The sequence below is a fragment of the Thalassophryne amazonica genome, chromosome 5, assembly GCF_902500255.1.
Source record: "Thalassophryne amazonica chromosome 5, fThaAma1.1, whole genome shotgun sequence".
Classification (NCBI taxonomy): Eukaryota; Metazoa; Chordata; class Actinopteri; order Batrachoidiformes; family Batrachoididae; genus Thalassophryne; species Thalassophryne amazonica.
In genome coordinates, this window is record NC_047107.1 from 89451604 (window position 1) to 89473424 (window position 21821).

The window sequence follows — 21821 nt, forward strand, 5'->3', positions numbered from 1 at the left end:
TCAAACCGCACACAGAAATGGGCCAGGTCAGATCTGGAAACATCTATCAGTGCTGCACTTCAATTACTGAATTACTTTTCTTTAATTACAGTATTTAATTACTAAATATCCAATATCGTTCTCCTGAAGAAGAAGAAAAAACAACTCAAATGTGATGCGCATTGCTTTAAAAATATGGTGTGTGAAATAAAGTCTTTAAAAGTGTATGATTTCACTATTTTACATGGACTAGTAACAAGGGCATGTGCAGGTGAAGGGTTGGTGCTGGTTTTACACACACACACACACACACACACACAATATAATATAATATCAAATTGCAGCAATTGTACAAGAAGTGGCTGAAAGTTTCTGTCTCTCAAGCGGTTATTTCAACATAGGTGTGATTGGCAACGGACAAAAAAAAAGCAGGAAAACATACGACGTGCCTGTCACGATGCAGTGACCCTCCCCCCCCAACAGGACACACACACACACACACACATTGATATTACTTAAACACAATGAATAAGACAGAGTGCAAGGAGTGCAAAACAGTGCACGCTGAATTGACTCTGTGTCAGCTATCCACAGTAAATGGTAAATCGATTGCATTTATATAGCGCTTTTCCATTTGCACCAGATGCTCAAAGCGCTTTACACATCAATGCCTCACATTCACCCCGATGTCAGGCTGCTGCCATGCAAAGGACCCACTACACACCGGGAGCAACTAGGATTAAGGACCTTGCCCAAGGGCCGTTAGTGATTTTCCAGTCAGGCTGGGATTTGAACCAAGGATCCTCTGGTCTCTAGCCCAACGCTTTACCACTAGACCGTCACCTCCCCATAGTATTGGTATAGTTTTATCCAAGAGTCGGCAAGACCTCATTTACGTCATTCTTTTGGCGATTAGGGATGTGGCGCGGAAAGGGGTTAAGATAACACTGGTGTGGGTTCCAGTGTGTATAGGTATCACAACAAATGAGAGGGTGGATAGGTTGACCAAAAAAGCTGTGACAAAAAAATGAAAAGCAAAAACATAGACATCAGTATCAGCAGGGGGCAAGTGTATTGTTCGGACAGAAATGAACTTACAATGGCAAAAATACTGGGAGCAGGACACTTTAGGATACGTATTTATTTTCAATAGCTAATAGAGTGACTGATTCCGTAAATAATTGTAGACGAAAGCGGTAGAAAAGAAAGGATGACGTCACTATCGTGAACAGTACTCTCTTCCTCCTAGGAAAGCACCAGGATGGACTATGTTTGGAATGTCCACAGTCAGAGACAGTGCAGCATGTCCTGTATTATAATAAATATTTCACCAGAGAAAGGCAAGCGTGTCTCTCAGAATTTAGAAGAATAGGCCTGGAAGAAGATTCTGTAGGAAGTACGAGGTCTATTAGAAAAGTATCGGACCATTTTTTTCCAAAACCTGATGGATTTGAATCATGTGTGCTTGCATGAGCCAAACCTTGAACCTTCGTGCGCATGCATGAACTTTTTCACGCCTGTTGACTGCGTCATTTCCTGGTAAGCAGCCTTTGTGTGGGACGTGTGCAGTGCGCTCGGCAAATTTTCATTTCAAGGAAAAAGACGGAACGACTGGAGCAGCGCCGCATCAAATTTTGCCAGAAACTGGGCGACAGCCAGGTGGAAACCATTGGGATGATTCAGACAGCTTTCGGTGACGATGCTTTGGGCATCACACAGATTAGGGAGCGGTACAACCGGTTTAAAGACGGCCGCACAACGGTGGAGACTGAGCCACGCTGCGGTCGGCCATCAACATGCTGAAATGACCAGATCATTTCCAAAGTGAACGCTGTGATGATGTGGGACCGTCGTGTGACTATCCGAGAAACTGCGGAAGAGGTGGACATCAGCACTTTTTCGGTACATTCCACTGTGACAGAAGATTTGACCATGAAAAGATTGGTGGTGAAATTCATGCTGCTGCTAACGGCGGAGCAAAAGCACCTTCGTGTTGGAAGTCTCACAGGACATGTTGTGACATGCCCACCTCTTCCACAATTTTTCGGATAGTCACATGACTGAAAAGTCACCGAAAGCCGTCTGAATCATCCGAATGGTTTCCACCTGGCTGTCGCCCAGTTTCTGGCAAAATTTGATGCGGTGCTGCTCCAGTCATTCCATCTTTTTCCTTGTAATAAAAATCCGCCGAGCGCACTACACACGTCCCACACAAAGGCCGCTTACCAGGAAATGATGCAATCGACAGGCGTGAAAAAGTTTACGCATGCACACGAAGGTTCAAGGTTTGCTCATGCAAGCACACGTGATTCAAATCCATCAGGTTTTTGAAAAAAATAAAAAGGTCCGATACTTTTCTAACAGACCTCATATTTTAGACACAGGGTCAAGTGGGAGGGGGAAGTGTCGTCTTTTTAAATACTTGAAAGACACTGGACTCATCAAGAGGATTTAGTACTGCTATAATGGACTGATTCAGTAGGTGGCAGCAATACAACAATAAGGATGCCAGCTGCGGTTAAATACCATAGAACAAGAAGACAGTGCGCTTGATTTGTTCACGGGGTACGTTTTGAGAAGGAACACATTTTCGTATTTCCAAAATGCCACAAAAACCCTACCAAAAATAAATAAAAGTAGTTTTACTCGTATCTGGAGTTAGTCTGGGTAAATCATTGGCCCCACTGATTGTGCAGCTAAGTTAGCCAATTACTCACTCACCTCAGATAAATTTGCAGAAGCTCTCTTGCTCAAACTGGCTGTGTGTATACGTATATCAAAAAGTGAGAATTCGGATTGAGTGTGTCTCACTGACCGGGTCTGTGGGCGTCTAGCTCTGCCCACCCGGCTGCACTCGGAATAGTCACTGAAACAGAGCTCCTCCCAGCAGGGTGATATCAGCCACTCGTTTTTCTGCTCCTAATTTTGTGGTTATGGCTCACAGACTGTGTGCATGACCCCCCCCCCCCCCCCCAAAAAAAACACATTTTCATGATTTAGGAGAGCCTAATTTTTGGGTCAGAAAAGCTGGATTTCTGGATTTATCCAGAAGAATCACACCCCTGTTCAAGCAAGATACTTCCATGAATCTGCCAGTGCTGTACAGGTTATTGCATCCCATCTGAGAAAAACAAAAAATCAGTTGTCTTCTCTTGGCACCAGTGATGCACAGCTGCTTGCACCTTTGCATCATTAATGTGACGGTGCCCCTTCAAGCGTTCTTTCAGCTTGGGGAAAAAGGAAAGTTTTCGGGCACAAGATCTGGACTGTACAGCCGGTGTGGTAAGATTTGAACCGCTGCATTACATCCTGTGTTTGTCGACTCGTGTGGATGAACAGTGTCATGCTGTAGAGTTGTGTCTTTTCCAGGACCAACCTGGTTCAAACATGCATGCAGCTTTTGCAAAGTGTGTACACCTTGGTCGGCACTGACAGTGTTGCTTTGTTCCAAAAAATCTGTCAGGAATATGCCATCATACCCACATGTGAGGCTGTTCATCTGTGGCTGTCACGCAGACTCACTGTGGCAAAATATTTGTCTTACAAACTCCTTGTCCTTGTCCCAGGATTTCAATAAGAGCACATAATTTGAAAAACACATCCATATGCATCACTTTTTTTTACTGAGTACTGTGAGCATGTGTTAATACTGAAGGTGTATTAAGTAAAATACAGGATTATTCTCCTACCAGTTTTACTTTCATATCTTGCTTGTTATTGAAATAATCATGTTGGAGGCAGAACCTTTCAGTCAACCCTAGCAGAATTGCATTTCTCAAGTATTGTGATGTGTATCGAATCTTCACCCAAGTGTATCGCCCCAGCCACAATAAATAGCCAAGAAAAACAGAAGCAACAGATGACGATGGAACGACAACTCAAACACAGCAACAACATACTGCAGGAAAAAGGAGACATGAACCACAATTTAAAAGCCACAGAAATAATACAGTATAAAAACAACTGCTAAGCAACTAACTGCAGAGATACAACACTTTCACACTTGCGTCAAGAGGTCACTGAAACATTTTTACTGTGGCAGTTTGTGTGCTTGATTTGAGATCAGAAGGACAATGGCAACACTCACTCGAGTAGACTAAGGCTCATTAAGGTCCAGGGTTTGGTGACTGACTATCATGGTCACTGACTGTGCTTTTTGGGTATTAACAAAGCTTCAGGTCATCCCTCACCAGGGAAGGACAATCGGTCCAAATTGTGGAACACTCCTTCATACTTTGCACAGAATCCCCATTCAGGGTTTATGGTAAAAACAGTTAATAGTGTAAATCAACATTTCTAAACTTGAAAATGGTTGTAAAATTGGACATCCCTGTCATCCTCAATGGCTTACATACTCCATTCAAACAACGGGGTTTGAAGTTCTTCCAGGTTAGCATCTTCTTGTTTTGCTCCATGAAGTAAATCACAGTCAGCATTGGGCACTTTGGTTGTGATACTCCAGCATCGACTCGGTATCTACTTAAAAGACATCAATCTTGATATCGTACGATCAAACTCGACCAAATCAAGTCAAAGTCCATAATGATTTACAGAGGCTTGTAAAGAGGGTTTGCTGTCCATTAAAAAAGGAAAATCATCCATATTGTCACACTTGGCGATTCCATGACAGCAGCACTTAGAACTGCTGTATGTGCAGATTTTCGAGATGTTAATGGTATTCCTGGCAGCGAAAAGAGGACGATGATGACAATGGTGATGGCCACAATAATGAGACAGCTGGATGTAATCATTACTGCTCATCTGTTTAATCAACTGGCACATGGGGAACATCATGTGAGCAGTTGCTGGCAAATTATGTTTGTATTAAACAGACAAACAGATGCACAGCATTCAATGTAGAAATTCATTAGTTTACCAATAACTGGTTGCAGAGAGAACTGAAATTTGCTGTGATACAATATTGTGTAAAAAGCGTAATTGTCTAATTTCTCAAGGAGAAAAATATCATGCTTTCACTACAGAAAGTTGTATCATGTAAATCCTACATGCAGTAAGTATAATTTATATGCCAACTTACACATTTTCATACTTTTACACTGACCTTAGACCGTGATGATCAACTTTAATTGCATGATTGCTATTTAAGATTTTGTAATTTATGCAGCCCAGTGATGACATGATGCACAGGCTACCGTATTTTCAGGAGTATAAGTCGCAAACAGGAAATTTTGCTGAGTAAAAAATTCTCTACCAGGATAACATTTGGTCCCAGTCTAAATGGACTCTATTATGTAGTTAAATCAGCTCTACCGTCTTGTCAAATCAAGAAATCAAGTGTTTCTACTCCAGTAAGAGTTTATTCTTCACTGTATATTTGACTCCATTTGGACTGGGACCAAGTGTTATCCCAGCAGAGTAAATTTTACTCTGCAAAATTTACTGTGCAGGACCTCTCAAACTCGCACCCCCCCCCCAAAACAAAAACAAAAACATTGCAACTTATACTCCAGAAAACACAGTAGCCTGTATACTTCATAGGCATAATCACAGTGCAGATGAGCACACAGTTGGCAATTAATGACACATCCAATGCCGTGGAAAAAAGGGAAAGAAATCATTCTTGCAAAAACTGATTATCTAAGACAGCAGGAAATCAAAGAATAAGCCATGCTCTAAACACACATTTCCACCTTATAACATGTACAGTACGAGTGCACTGTCAAAGAAGGCAAAATTAAATAAAAAAATTTAAACAAACTCATTAATCCAAATCTTGTTTTTTTTTTTTTACTCCCAGTCAGCCAACCAAAATAATATCTACAGAAAGACCTCAGAAAAAGCTGGCATGAAGCCATCTATATGAATGTGAATTCCATGACCCTGAAAGCTGTTACAGTCTGAAGGAGCACAATGAGCAACCCTCATAAAACAGTGCCCGTATCCAGTTCTCAATTATAAAAACATTGAAAGCAATACAAGTCATGTGGTCAGATGCCCAAAAGCCAACACAAGTGTTGGGTTCCAAACAGCTGCTCGAGCACAATGACCTATATGACCCTAAAAAGGTCAACATAACACTGTTAACTGTTGTAACTAAATAAGTCCTGTTCCTCTCGCACTCACCTGGTTCTTGTAGTGTTCTCTTGTTAAATGTGCTAGCTACTGATTTGCACTGTAGCAGTCTTAAACAACTGTGTGAGTAATGTTATCCCAGGGTGGTGCTAACAGCAATGTGCCTTTAACTCATTCAACGGCGCACAGTGTCAATTTCCTGCCACCACAGCTTAAAATAAAATGACCCCCACCCTGCCTGACCCCACCCGTCTCCAGAGTTACCCTTGCCCTCTCTGCTGATGCCAGAAGGGTGGGGTGATGTGGTTCCAATTTGGGCGCGTGTAAGAGAACAATATGGGAGGAGAGCAATGGGGCTGGGCTTCAACTGTGTATTTAGGGAAAGCACATTATGGCACATGCCAGCAAAAGGTGATGTCATGCACTCTTGGTCTTATCATAGCCTGTCAAGAAGACAAATTTCCTGCTCTTGGTTAGAACTCTTCTACCCGCACTATAGACAATTTGAAGACATTTAAAACTATAGTGCAGCAGGCAAGAAAATGACACATTACAATAACCAAATTTGCAAGAGACAAACTAGCAGATCAAGAACATTAGATTACATTAAATAGAACTTTATTGATCCCTTGGGAAGACTCACTCAGGGAAATTGAGGTTCCAGCAGCATTGTATAGCAGCACACAGGGTAAGAAGCACACAGAGTATCAAAAGTGAAAGTACAAAAGACAAACAGTTTGCAAATACAAATATACAAATACAAATATAGATACATATAGAGGACAGTCTGATGGCCTGGGACAAAGGAGTTTTTCAGTCTGTTTGTCCTGCACTTGGGAAGAAGCAGTCTGTGGCTGAAGAGGCTCCTCTGGTTGCTGATGACGGTGTACAGAGGGTGACTGGCATCATCCATACTGTCCAGCAGTTTGTCCAGTGTTCTCTTCTCTGCCACCATCATCACCACAGTCCAGCCAACCACAGTGGCAGCACCCCTGATCAGTTTGTCCAGCCTGGATGTGTCCTTCTTGGATGTGGTAAATGGACTGCATTTACATTGCGCTTTTCCATCTGCATCAGACGCTCAAAGCGCTTTACAAATAATGCCTCACTTTCACCCCGATATGAGGGTGCTGCCATACAAGGCGCTAACTATACACCGGGAGCAATAGGGGATTAAAGACCTTGCCCAAGGGCCCTTAGTGATTTTCCAGTCAGGCTGGGATTTGAACTGAGGATCTTCTGGTCTCAAGCCCAACGCCTTAACCACTGGACCATCACCTCCCCCCCTCTATTACCACACTGTAAAAGAGGACACTGGTTACTACAGACTGGTAGAACATCCACAAAAGTTTCCTGCAGATGTTAAAACGACCGCAACCTCCTCAGAAAGTGCAGCCTGCTCTGTCCCTTCCTGTACAGGTGGCTTGTGTGGGTTGTCCAGCCACAACCTGAGGTACCTTTAGGAATCCACAGCCTGCACCTCAGCTCCCTTGATCAAAACTACTCCCTGACTTGGTCTGGACTTCCCAAAGTCAATAACCAGCTCCTTTGTATTCGAGGTGTTGCGCTATAGATGGTTTGCGTGGCACCAAGCAGCAAAGTCCTTCACTAGGCTCCTGCACTGTACATGCTATCAGATCAGCTACAGTAAAATGTTTAAGAAGTTGTTAGTTATTTTTTTGTTGTTGTTTTTTATTTTTGTATTTGAACTGACATCAACAAATTAAATTGTGTAAAATGTGCATTTCAATACTTCTGGAGGGCACTGTATGAAAGTTGACAGCTATGAATTTTTGAGAATTCGCTCAATGTTAAAGGAAATGGGGTTTTTCCAACTTTCCAAGATTTTTACTGACTGACCTTTGAACTATGACCTTGAAAATGTAATCAGTTCTTGCTTGTCAAGGCACAAATCTTGTGTAAAAATTTAATAACGACATGACAAATTGTGGGTTACAGGCCGTTGACAATCAAACAAACAGGGGTGAAAAAACAACCTCTGCCCTACTTCGTTGGCAGAAGTAAGAATACATGTGATGATTCGTAAGTATCATTTGCAAAAACAGCGAATTTCACATTTTGAATTTTTTTCGTTCCCATCATATGGCATATGTGGTAATTAAATAAAAAGCTTTTTGAAGTGCAATAGCTCATCAGGCCAACAAACTCTTCTTGATATCTCAGATGAACTTTTTCATGTTCTGTGTGAAAACCGGACGCTGAATTGAGCGTTTTCAGCGAGGCACCCTGAGCTGAGCAACTGAGCTTCCCATCTCAACCCATCCCTCGTTTATCTCACAAACAGTCAACACATCTTCACCATTTCACATACAAATAAAGAGTCAACTCATTTTTGCACTCAGTTTGACACGTCTTTAAGTAGATATTCACCAGCACTGAATTTGATCCCCAGCAGGCTTCACCATTATTTCACCTTGTGTCTGCTTGAAATAGAGGTGAGGTCATGTAATTCTCAGATTAGGTTAACAACAAATATTCTGCACTCTTTGCTGAATAAAAGCAGTACTACATTCTTTCTACCTTCTCTATAAACAACTTAATTTGAATTATATCAAGTACAGGATTTAAGGCCAATTTCATATTGCAATACATGCACACGTCCTGACAGCCAGAGGCTGTGAGCGAGGACCGGGCTACTGGTCCACCCGCCTTTGACCGCCACTCAGTCCTCTCTGCACCCGACCTCCATGGCCCCTTCTGCAGGTGATGAACCCACAGGAGGGCGGGCCGACATCGCTCTTTCAGGCTGGGCACGGCTGGGCCCCGTGGGCTAAGGCCCGACCACCAGGCGCTCACGCGCGAGCCCGAGCCCCAACCCCAGGCCTGGCTCCAGCGTGGGGCCCCGGCTCCACCATACCAGGCGACGTCTTGGTCCTTGATATTATACTGGTCATGGGAGCTTCTGAACTGCCCTTAGTCTGACCCGTCCCCTAGGACCTATTTGCCATGGGAGACCCTACCAGGGGCACGAAGCCCCTGACAACATAGCTCCTAGGCTCATCCGGGTACGCAAACTCCCGCATCTTTTTCAGATGCTCCATGGACGCCTCGCTGGAGAGGTGTTCCGGGCATGTCCCATCGGGAGGAGGCCCCGAGGAAGACCCAGGACACGCTGGAGGGACTACATCTCGCAGCTTGCTTGGGAACGCCTTGGGGTTCCCCCAGAGGAGCTGGGGGAGGTGTGTGTGGATCAGGAGGCCTGGGTGGCTTTGATTGAGCTGCTGCCTGCAGATGAAGTGGAAGAAAATGGAGTGGAATAATACATGCACACATATGTACATGCTGAACACATGTATTCCCCAGACACACACACACACACACACACACACACACACACACACACACACACACACACACACACACACACACACACACACACACACACACACACACACACACACACACACACACACACACACACTTTGTGAAGTCATTTGCGGATAGGCTTGATACTGTCTCCAACAAAGTTATTTTCCGTCATTCCCTGCTCTACACATACACTCATCAGAGTAGCCAGGTACATTGTACTTTCAATCAAGAGAGCTGAAAGGCTCGTCACAACTGATCAACTGTGGATAGACCATGTGTAATTCTGGGGTCCCTAGAGATCAGGGGTTAGACTAATTAACATTTTAATGTCACTTTCCATAGAGAAGAATGATCCCAATGAGTGTCATACCTTCACGTATAAATAAATAAATATGAATAGATTTTTACAAAGCAGCAGTGTCATATAAATATTGCTGGATATTCTGAGTTTGGGTAAAGCCAGACTCTTGAGAATGAATCCTGAGATTTTAAACGGGGACATTAACAATGACACACCAGACTTACATGACTGGGAGAGCTGTGGTTGCTAGGGGATTGGTGACAATGCAACAAATCCTCTATAGAGAGCAGGAAGAAATGCGAGGGCACATTCTCTTCTGTACACTTGGAACCAATCGAAACATTCATGACCTGATTTAGACACACTGTACTTAGCTTGGATGTGGAGAACAGAGGCAGGACAAGGCACACACACACACACACACACACACACACACACACACACACACACACACACACACACACACACACACACACACACACACACACACACACACACACACACACACACACACACACACACACACACACACTCTAATGCTTTGTGAAGTCATTTGCGGATAGGCTTGATACTGTCTCCAAGTCTACAAGTTGACATCCACACAAGGGTGTTGGTATTTCAGATGCATATGTCTCACAGGACTGACATTTCAGCCAAATTCTGACACTTTTGAGAAAGTCAAATCAACACAAAACGCCTTATATCTCACCCATTTCCATCACACACTCACAACCACCTCACACTACATTCTAAAAACAAAAAAAAACAGCAAGGCAATGCAATGCAGCTAGGCTCCAAAAGGGGTCAGTATGCTGTCAGTTATCAGCCAGTAGCTCAATAAGAGTCACATTTTCTTAAACTTAACAAAATGTTAAGTAATATAATGCACATATATATTTTATTGTAACGGCAAAATTAATAAATGCAGCAAAAGACCAGATATAGGAATTAGTGTTCCATAGTATATCTAGTGACTTTTAAAAACAGGAAAAAGTCAATATGACGTTTCCTATTTTGTCAGAACATCAAGCACCTGTTGCAAAGACAAAAAAGAAAAATGTTCTAGAAAACTAACAGTATTGACATGAAGCCAGAAGCAATGCAACTGTGTTTTTCAACTGCAGGCATCTGTCAGGGTCGTATCTCACTGGGCATGACTGTTGGAGAGCAGTTGGAGACGGGAATTAGTGACCACACAAACAAGTGACAGTGGTATCTCACTGAAGTGGCCACTCACAACTGAAGACGAATGACACCTTGGCAAACAAAGTATTCAGCTCTTATTATCCTGCTATTATCCATGCGAATAGACTGGAAATTCCTGCACTGTACCCAATAATGGCAAAATAAAATAAAATAAATAATAAAATAATAATCAATACAAATAAAAATAATAATAAAAAGCCTACAGCGCACTTACCGATTTGCAGAATGATGGTATTCCATGTTCAGTATATAATCCATTCATTTACGATGCACGCTTACCCCAATTAAGGGTCAAGTTGGCTCAGAGATCTGCCCACATCGATCGTTCATACGCTGGACTGGCCTTTCCTCTGTGACGCGGCGATGTTCAGCAGTGCCTCAGGGGTTTGTGTCCTTTGATTTTATTTGTTCGGCAATAACAATGAAAGTACCTGCAGTTGTTCCCTTGTTTTTTTTCCCCACTCTGGGTCTCTACAGCAGATCTGAGGTGGATCTGCATCTTGATTTGGCACAAATATGTCCTCCTGTGTTTTGGCTCTAGTGGACATACAACATCACATTTCCACAGCAGCATTTAGCAGAAAGATTTTCCCAGGTTAAAGACACATACGTGTGCTGCTGGAGCTGGATATAAGCAGTGTGTGTTGTTTAATGAAAGCATGCCGTCACAGTTCCTCCCTGTTTGTGCATCCCTTACAATGAGCACATCAAAGAACTCCCACCGCACATCCTCTGGGGGGCAGAGACAGCATTCCAGATAAAAAAAAAAAAGATTAAAAGCAACATAGTCCTGTGCTCCACTCCTGCAGAATTATGCACCTCAGTAAAAAAATAATAATAATGAAAAAAACATTAAATGCAGAAGTCCAGAAGTCATGATGTCCTGCAAATGTGGCTAAGCTGGCAGCAGCTCGGCCACTCAAAGAAGCGATTGTTCCTCTCTAATCATTTCCGCTATTGTGGCATGCTCCCCCACAGCTCGCGTATGTGGTCCAGCCCACCCACAGTTCTCTCATGAATCTCTCATATTAGGAGTCACAGTGAATGCATTCAGATGGTCGCACAACGTCAGTGATGCCTCTGGGAGCAAACTGGGAGGAACCTTGTTGCGTCGCCAACTTTGAAAAATTCAAAATTCAAAATCCAGGCGCGGGCGGTACAGTGCCTTAGTGGTTAGCACTGGTGCCTCACAGCATGAAGGTTGTGGGATCAATTCCTGGCCTTTCTGTGTGGAGTTTGCATGTTCTCCCCGTGTCTTAACAACATGTTTATTTAGGGTCTGCTCCTTTCTCTGCCCCTGACCAAGGCAGCGTTTCTACATTTGGAGTTGGTCAGACTATGGCTGCCCACTGCTCCTAGTGGTTGGATTATGTCTAACTGTAATTAGGATGGGTTAAATGCAGGACAAATTTCGGTGTATGTGTATATGTGCAATGACAAACATCCTATTCTATTCGACACCACTGACACCCTGCAAGTGAAGCAAGGGAAGAACACCACTCAACAAACATCATGCAAAATCAAGCAATTTCCCTCACAATTGCTGCATCCTGCCTAGCGTGCTGCTCTCATTGGACCGACATCTCTGCTATTTTAGCATTGTGGGATAGCTCTCCCACAGGTTGAGCTCGTTGGACTACTTTTGCCACCCTGCTCAGTCTGCTGCTCTTGTTGGAGCGACAACCCAGAGAACGTTTGTCTTCCCAGATAGATCTCTTTCTGTGCAGTTTCTTGTTCTGACTTTAACACAAAGTTAACACCACAGTCTTTCATCGCCAACTGTAAATAGTAATCAAACCATTCCAGTCCTATCTTTCTGAACTCTTCCGCATCAAACTCCATCGTGTCAATGTTTACAATGTGCTTGAGCATAACAGGTGAAGCTGCTCATAAACTTTAAGTTTCTTAAATATTTATTACGGCGACTCTTACAACTTCAGTTATATTTATAATTTTATTACTGGTAAATTTTAGAATTGATTTGGATGAGATATACTCATTATCTCATAAGGAATATATCACAATTATCTGGGAACTACTTTTTGTGCAGGAATTCATCAAGCACGTCGGCTGCGGGCGCGTACTAACACAGAATACCCAGAAACTGGACAGTTGTTCAGCCATAACGAGAGCGTCCACGTTTAGCTTGCCATAAGCTAAGCTAGTGGCGCTCGTGAGAGTGTGCAATTGCTGTTCGCAGGCTGTCGCAGCCCAGTGAGATAGCACCCTAAACATTCCTACTGTGAGGCTTCCATTAATGCTGCTGATGCTCCCCACCCCATCCAGGATTTTTGAAGGATTGATGATCAATCATGTGGTAAAGCCTTTAAGCAGAAACTGTAACTGATGCTATTTTTTAACCACTTTCTGTGAGATTACAAAATTGTGACATGCAAGCTACTGTAAAATAGGAACACAATAAAATGCCACAATTAGTTTATCTATGGGCATAAAATGAGTAAGTATTGCTGGTGTGCATGAACTCCGCACTGCTGTACTGAAAAATCAAGCCAGCTGTACATGCTTGTCTCTGAGTATGAATTTTTTTAATGTCTGACTTACAAAATAGTGTCAGTATCACTGCCCTACATGAAAGCCTACATCCACAATTTTTATGTTCGGCAGTCCCCGTTATAGTCAGGTGACCCTCCAGGCCTGTCAATTAGGGGAAACACACTACATCCCATAAAATAAGCCACTAACAATTTTTACAAATTTTACTTGTGAAGGTGCAATAATTCCATCCATTTCAAAGAGCTTCTGCTGCAAGAAAAGACAAAAAAACAAAAAAAAAACCAATCCAGTGATAAATAAACAAGACGATAAGCTGTAAACTGACTGAAAGCAACGGGCAGTTTTCCCAATATAGCAGGACAGTTATTTGATGATCAATACTTTGTCATGAACCCTTAGACATTCTACCTCAAGCTTGGCACCTGAACTTTGACAGGTTCTAATCTTGCCAATTTATCTGTTATTTCTCTACTGTCTTACCTTTGACATCATCATCCTCCACTGTGGTGTTGCTGCTGTCCGATGATTCCTGGAGATCAGAGATAGAGCAACCTTTGTCTTACAATGCAACAGCACTCACATATGTGGTGAATAGACATAAGCACGGTCATCACATAGAGTGGCAATGGGACAACTGTTTACACACAACACAGGCCAGCATGAGGTACAGTAAGTGGGCAACATACTGATGTTACCATGGCAAGTCTTCACAAAACCAATACTAGAGATTCTCAAACATAAAGACCGCTCAATGCAGAGTTAATACAGCCATGCCAAATTCCAAATTGGTAAGATGCTACTCAACCAACACTTGAAAATGGAATGCAGGATCTTGTCATCATACCAATCAACCTAGTAGCTTAGCAACCCACCAAGCCAGCCTTCATTCTATGCTTTATTTATTTTACACCTGTAGCCTCACATTCCTTTTGCTGTATACCTCAGGAAAATTTCCCTTTGCTTAATTCATGAATGTAAATAACGGAGCCTTTGCACATTTGTCATTCTAAAGCTGATTAAAAAACTACAAAAAAAAAAACCTGACTTGATGTATCCGCAAATATAACATCAGCAAGCAGAACAGACCCTCAGGGGTAATTTTTGTCATCCTAAACAGGGCCTTGGGTGTAGCTATATTTCACCTGTATGTTTCTTCACAGACCCTGATGGTCTAAAACAGGGGATCTGTAAGAAGTGGTACAAATACTTTTGGAGTGTGTCAAATTCCTTTCTGGTATTGAAGCAGTGTGAAATCTGAGTGCAAACTACACCCTTGGTGCACAGATTGGATAAAGTCACCTAATTAGTCATGAGTATGTCGCAGGCATAACACACATCACCTGTTGTTCCCTTTAAAACGCAAGCACACCAAGTTCTGGCCCATTACTATTGAGAGGGTACACTCAGAAGTAATATGAGTTTTCACAGACCACCATGCATGAATTCAATTTAAGGAGTAAGTCCCAATCAAGACATAGTGCACTGAAACAATCCTTCAAATAGCGATAGAAGCACCAAATTTGGTACAAATGCTCCTTAGACATTACTTTTTTGAAAATAAATAAATAATGACCGGCCACTTGATTTTTCAATAGGTGGCCAGGTAGAGGTCAAAATGTAAAAATGCTCGAGTCATACTGAAAACTATATCACATTATTATCACTTACTGAGGCGTTGCTGGGCCGGTAGCATAGATTTACATTTACACTACCTGTCCATACCTGCCCACTGTGCATAAAGTGATGACATCATAGCGTGCGCAACCCAAGAACTGTCCGCAGATGATAACATGAGGCGAGAAGTGTGTGATGTCCCAATATGGATATTCTGGATGATTTTATCATGGATAGTCCGACAATGAACAGCAGCCAAGCAGCCAGCCTCATGAGGACGCCCTGCCAAATTTGGAGAGCAGTGCGGTACCAGCCAACACGACAAAAGTTAAAATGAGCCAACTTTTTATGTATGCGTTTGCTGGGTGTCGTGCATTTTGAAATTACATTAAATATTGTTCATGTGATTCCACGTGTTGTGTATCTCAGTAAGTGATAATACTGCAAATAACATGCAGTTGTCGTGCAGTATGTTGTATGGCTGGGGGGCCTGGCTGCCTTTTTGTTTCTGTCTTTTGTTTTTCCTTCCAGGTGGCTTGCATTTGGGACTGAGTGGCTGTGTTGCTGAGGTTATCAGGACCTCACCCTGATCACCTGCGGCTCGTCAGGACTCACAGCTGAGGTGCATCTATATGGATTGGAACATGGTGGCATTTAAGACTGGAGTATACAGTGTGTATTTGCCAGAGACTCGACCTTGTGACCAGACGGGTGAGATCGTCGTCTCGGGAGCCATCTCATCATCAGTGGATGCAGAGAACGTCCAGGGTTTGATGCACGGTCTGTGAAAGAGGAGGGGGTGAGGTCTCACGCTCGTCAGCACACTTCCTGAGGTACGTTAGATTTTGTGACTAACATTTATACAGTCAGTAAATGTGGTGTCCCTCACACCTTTTTATATTGAGCTGTATGTTAGTCATGTATCGGCTTCCACTGCAGTGGAGTTTTGTGAACTGGATGTTCCATGCCTGCAGGTTGGGAAGCTGATTAGTAATCAAGCCAGGAAGTGTTTGCTGTTTGTACACCTTTAAGTGTTCTCTCTGTGTGTAGAGTGTGGACTCACATAATGGTTCCTTCTTTCACAGACTCGGTTTGTTGCGGCCACCTGGGGGGTGTCGGCGGGGTCCTTGGGTCCGAACAGCTTCTGGCTCCGGACCGTTAGCGCTGCTGGGAGCGCACCACGCCAGACCGCACTTTCTTTTGTTGTTTTTTGTATCACTGTTATGTATTAAATTCAGTTAGCCTTTGTACCGTGCTCTGCTTATTTCATACTGGGTCCTTCAAACGCTGGTCGGTTCTCCGAGCTGTGTCCGACACATAACACAGTATGCATTTTCAGAGTCCCTCCATCCATGCCCAGTCGCCCAAAATGACCGATATTTGCCCGAGTTAGACAAGGGCGAATATCTGAAAATGCATACCGCCCTCGAAAAGCATTTCAGTTTGTACAAGGATCAAAAGTTAAAGTTGCTCCAATTTTGGTAAAAAAAAAAGTGGTGCAATTTATTGTTTGGGTTAATAGGTCTAATAAATGGAATAGTTTTGAGTTTTGCTGTCTCACAATACCAGTGCACCTGCACTGCAACTGTCCACACGTTATTTTTAGACCAACACACACATGGGTGCACAGATGACTTCTGATTTACATGATGTGGGCACTTGGTGTGAAAACCACAAATACATCAGGTGGAAGGAGCAGTGACGCTCGAGTTGCACAACATGCTCCTTTGTATCAGGGTTAGGATAGGGTATGATGTTAGCAAGTGAGTTTCCATTAGCCATTTAACTAGATCCACATCCCATGTGCATGCAGAACAAAGTTATGAGACTTAGTGACCTCAATATTAGTCCACATGTGCAAACTATATCAAGAGCACAAAGCATAAATGTGTGTTTGAAATCCTTCTAAAGAGCACTTTGCAAGCAGAAGAGAGTAAGAGTGAGTAAGTGCTGGAGAGATGAAGTGTGTGCAAGTGAACATGAAAGAATTCCGGTTGAACATGCTGAATAAATGTCTTAATTACACCTTCTAGTTTGTGTAGTCTGAAACACTGAACAAATGTTTTCTTCTTTGTCATTTTGTGTCTTGTTTATTTTCATCATATTCTGTTATACGTAAACCTGAATTTACAAAAAAATATATTTCATTTGTCTGTATTTCCCGCTCTTACCGTTTCATGTTTTATACTTCATTATTTCGTTGGCTGCCACATTATGAAGGCATTCACCTCATCATGTCATGACTCCTGTTTTGTCTTCTCTTTTTTTCCAGTAATGTGACCATGTCCGAGCCTGAGAATCCACTGGGTTATGGTCACAATTTCTTCCTTAATGCACACATAAACTTCACAGTTGTGGTGATTTCTTCTACAGCAATGAGCTCACCTGAGAACTCACACTTGCATCATCAGTAGCTACTGTGCAAATGTCAAATAAACAAATGGCAAGTTGAACATTACTGTTGCCACCTGCACAGAAAAGCCTGAAAGCTGCATTTTTCCCAACTATTTCCAGTGCAACTCACTGTGCTTTCAATTGTCTAATGGCTGGGCCACACTGCCACGACTACTTACACCACAACGAGATGCTGTGGCACATAAAATCATGGTGGTTCAAACCACAACTACGATTTAACAATGTTCCGTTGCATTGTAGACCATCATCTCGACTGAACATGTTCAACCATTGTTGGACAAAGTCTGTACTTGTTGCATCTAAATGGACAATCATATGATGGGATAATTTGTATTGCAGTTATATAGCGTGTCATAATGCTATTTTTAAGTCATGTGACTACACAAATTGTGACAGTCATGTGACTCTTGGCTACAAGAATTATCTGTGGAGACACTTGATCACTGTGCAAGGGTGATAAACAGACTGCATTTATATGGCACTTTTTCATCTGCATCAAACGCTTTACAAGGTTGCTGAAAAGGGGAGAATAAGGAGAAGGATTCTAAGGACTCATGATTGACAGGGGCCCAGAGAGGCTCCTAATACAACTATAATACTGACAAAACAATATGGGGGATGGCCCAGTAAGATTTCTTTTCATGGGGCCCAAAACCCCTGGCGGCGCCCCGGCCACTGCTGCTCACTAAATGAGGAGCAATTTGTTTGCGACTGCGCCCAACAGTGTTGTAGGTGTGGCGGTGTGGCTCCAGCCTAAAAGAGAAAGCTCAAGATAGACATCCATTTCAAGAAACTACTATCCTCTAAAAAGAAACAGCTGAAATAAAACCTCACTCAGTAATGATGCTTAAACCTTAATATGAATTTGAAACAAAATGATGTTGCTTATTTTAGCTCACCACATGACGGAACACAGATGCATGAAGAAACGAGGATGAAAGGCCAGAATAAATGATGAACAGTAGCAGAAAGATAAAGAGCAGGGAAGGACTACAGAATGATGTATACCTTCGTCCCGTCCACTGGGTTATGGATAACTGTTGTCTGAGGTTCCTGGAGGAAAAGGAAGAGGGGAGACAGAGAAATGTGGAACAAATGGGAGAGAGGATATAAATGAAATAGGGAAGAAAAGATTGTGGCATACAGTAAATGTGCAGAAATGGACGAAGTATAAAAAATGAACTAAGGAATAGGGCTGCACAATACATCGTTTCATTATCATCATCGGGAGCATGTGCAACAGTCAAATCACAGGACCTGCAGTATCAAGCAACACTAATTAAACACATCAAACGACAGTTGTTTGACTAAAACTCAGTTGCCCTCTTCAACTTCTCACCTGACTAATCTCGAAGAGAGGCCTGTGTGATATAACACAAAGTACTCAAATTTAAGGAATCTTGAAATCACAGTTTGTTTTTCTGCTTGGAAAATGTGCACTTTAGCATCAAGTTAACCGCAACGTCACAAACTTGCGGGGTGCCTGTCTGTGCCCCTCAGTACTGAACTGTAGGGATGGGTGTTCGATGGAAACGTGACATTATATGTGGGACTTTTAGTGTAAAATGTCAGAACAGAAGAACTGTATGTTTCCTTTGTGTTGTATTTGACTGAAAAGTTCTTGTGGCAGAACATAGCTTAGCTCTTTCAGCCAAACTGGTAAAACAAACAGGTAGCTTGACACTTTTTTTAACCTTTACTTTTTTGGGTTGTTATGCTTTATCCTCTAAAATGAGTCATTCTTTCTAAATAGAGCTCTTGAAGTTTTGCATGCAAAAATTCCTCCTTTTTTCCACATCACAATATATCTGTCCCCGCTGTGGAAAAAATGAAATCAAAATGTAAGTTTTTTCAATATTGTACAGCCCTAACAAAGAGGAATGTGAGTGATATGAAAATTGGATGAAGAGAACTGGTTAAAAAAGAGAGAGAGGAGGGAAAAAAGCATTATCCTCGTGATAGTGTGGGTGGTGGATGAGCTGAAAACTGCAATTTGCTGTTTTGTTGTCTGTACATGTACAGAGGAATACACACATACGCTGACAAAGACAGTACGTACTGAAACGCCTGCCATAAGCACATCAACACAAGCTCACTGTACACCAGAGAACATGCTTTTTATAGCGCACACAAATGTCAATAAAACTCTGACTTTTCAACTCATACACAACACAAACATTTTAATAAACGTATCCACCGTCACAAAATAAAAAGATGTCAATCCAAACAGGTCATTCAATGTTATGTCCACTGAAGACTGACGCATAGATGACAAAACTGATCAGATTTCAGGGTCGCCGTCTAAGAGCAGTCTGATCTGGCTGTTTGTCAGGGCTGCGCTTATTACCAGGAACACATGCTGTATTATGTGGGTCTCAGTGAGATAAGGAATATACAGACCTGAGATCAATTCCCAATCACACACCTTGTCTCTGTCCTTCATTTTTATTGTCCCAGTCCACCTAGCTGTGAATGGTTACCAACCTCGTCTGGGGAAATAACTGTCCAGAAGGAGTTGCAGTCCAAATAAACCAAAAAGTCCAAATAGGGGCTTGTTCTGTAAGAGACAGGCCCTTCTTGGCAAACGACTCAGTAGACAACAGCACCACCGAATGGAGAGGGTGGTAAGGTAAGCAGCTAACTGTACAATCAGGAGTCGTAAAATGTTAATTTATATTTAGTGAGGTAAATGTCTCCTCCCCCTTCCACTAGACACTTCAAATGGCATTTTTAGCCTGTTCAGTGGTGACAAGAAGCAGTTGACTCTGAGTGCTTTTAGTCTACCCTGTACAATAACATTATGCAGCCGGTTATCCTGTGAAGGTGTTTGAGTTCCAAATCAATATTGCACAGATTAAATACTTTTTTGTAATGAGTGAAAAGATGAACCCCAAACCATTTAAAAGTAGAACTCAGCTTAAAAGAGGTTTGATTTCCAACACTGCCTTCATTGCACAGTTGACTGCAATTCTACTCGCCATGTACACGTTGTGGGTGATTTTCCACAAATGCATTGACAATGTGGGATGCAGCAATTGTAAGTCATTTTTTCAAGACAGCTTTTGGAAGAAAAAAAAAAACAGGTTACAATTTCACATTTCTGCTTAATGTTATGCTTTTAAAGAGTCCCTTGAAGATGTAGTGGTCCTTTGCCTTTTAGTCACACAGATCCCACAGCGTATTTTTCTTGCTACCTCACACAGACACTGAGGTACTGGTGTACAAAATGGAAAAAAATACATCACCCCTTTCTACATCTCTCTAGTCAGTTATGAACAGCCACTCAATCTACAATGAATCTGAACTACTCCCCCCCCGCCACCCTTCCCCAAGTATTATTTGTAGCTCTCTTCTCCTCCCAGGAAGTGACTCCTCCATGACGACCAGTCATCAGCTATCTCCCTGGTGATGATGGTGATGTTGTCAGGGCAACTGTTACCTGGGGCAACAGACACTGGTGGCAACTAGAGCAATGATGATGATATGAGAGAATAAAGTACCCAGAGTATGGAAATTAGAGGCAGGAGGTGTTAGATGTGTGTGTTTGGAAAGGAAGGTGCTGATGTCACATCAAAACCATCACTTGGGGGAGGTTTTTGTCACATAAAATTCACTACTGACCCGTCTATATTACAATAGCTTACCTAAAATATTTAATTGAGATCTTCTATCTGAACAAAGGTACAAAAGTGCATGTTCATGCCTAAAACTAGGTCCATACACATTTGGACAGTGACGGTTTTGGTTATTTTGCCTCTGTTCACTGCGACATTAAGTTGAGATGTACTTGTAGCATAGAGTTTCAGCTTTAAATCACTTTTTTATTAATTGCATTAACCATTTAAGAGTTATGATCAATTGTATATATAATGCCTGTTTTCATAAGTAATTGCATCAACTAAATATAAAGATTGTTTTTATGTAACACAGCACTTTTACAGACTTCTTTAAAAAAGTCAGGAAATGATACATGAACAAGTCACTGAATATCACTTGGACTTCATTTACATCAGTCATGAAGAAACAGTCTCTCCAAGATAAAGTGATCAGATGTGAATCTAGATATATGGGCTATGATACAATTCAGGCATGATGCCTTATTATGGAATGATTAGATTTGGTGTAATTTAATATGGTGCAGTCCGATACAACTCTGTGTTTAATGTAAATATTAATTTCCCACAATAAATAAGAATGAGCCGAAAATGGCAGTGCCTACCATCAAACCCATGTTATGAAAAACCAGGGCTATTTGTCAAGTTTGTGCTACTCTGCTGTAGCATGCTCGCACTGCCTCTGCCCACCGTTTGTTCACCACTAGGGGCAGCACCACACACATAATATTAGAATGTGCAGCATAGAAAAGGCTCAGAAGAAGCAGCCAGCCATTTTAGCCTGTTAGCATAGCATAAATAGTACAGCACAAGTT

General features: G+C 42.2%; 1 protein-coding gene across 22 annotated transcripts in view; it reads right to left on the bottom strand.

Annotated features, from left to right (window-relative positions):
* camk2b1 (calcium/calmodulin-dependent protein kinase (CaM kinase) II beta 1) overlaps positions 1-21821 on the bottom strand; it is a 210596-nt gene that overhangs the window by 26815 nt on the left and 161960 nt on the right. For 16 of the 22 annotated variants that reach the window (XM_034170826.1, XM_034170842.1, XM_034170841.1 and 13 more), the window contains 2 exons: positions 18401-18445; positions 13844-13892 (listed from right to left, as the gene is read on the bottom strand). In XM_034170826.1, coding sequence (XP_034026717.1) covers positions 13844-13892; positions 18401-18445 — 94 coding nt within the window. The remainder of the gene's footprint in view (positions 1-13843; positions 13893-18400; positions 18446-21821) is intronic. The other 6 variants (XM_034170847.1, XM_034170843.1, XM_034170834.1 and 3 more) reach the window with 1 other exon arrangement.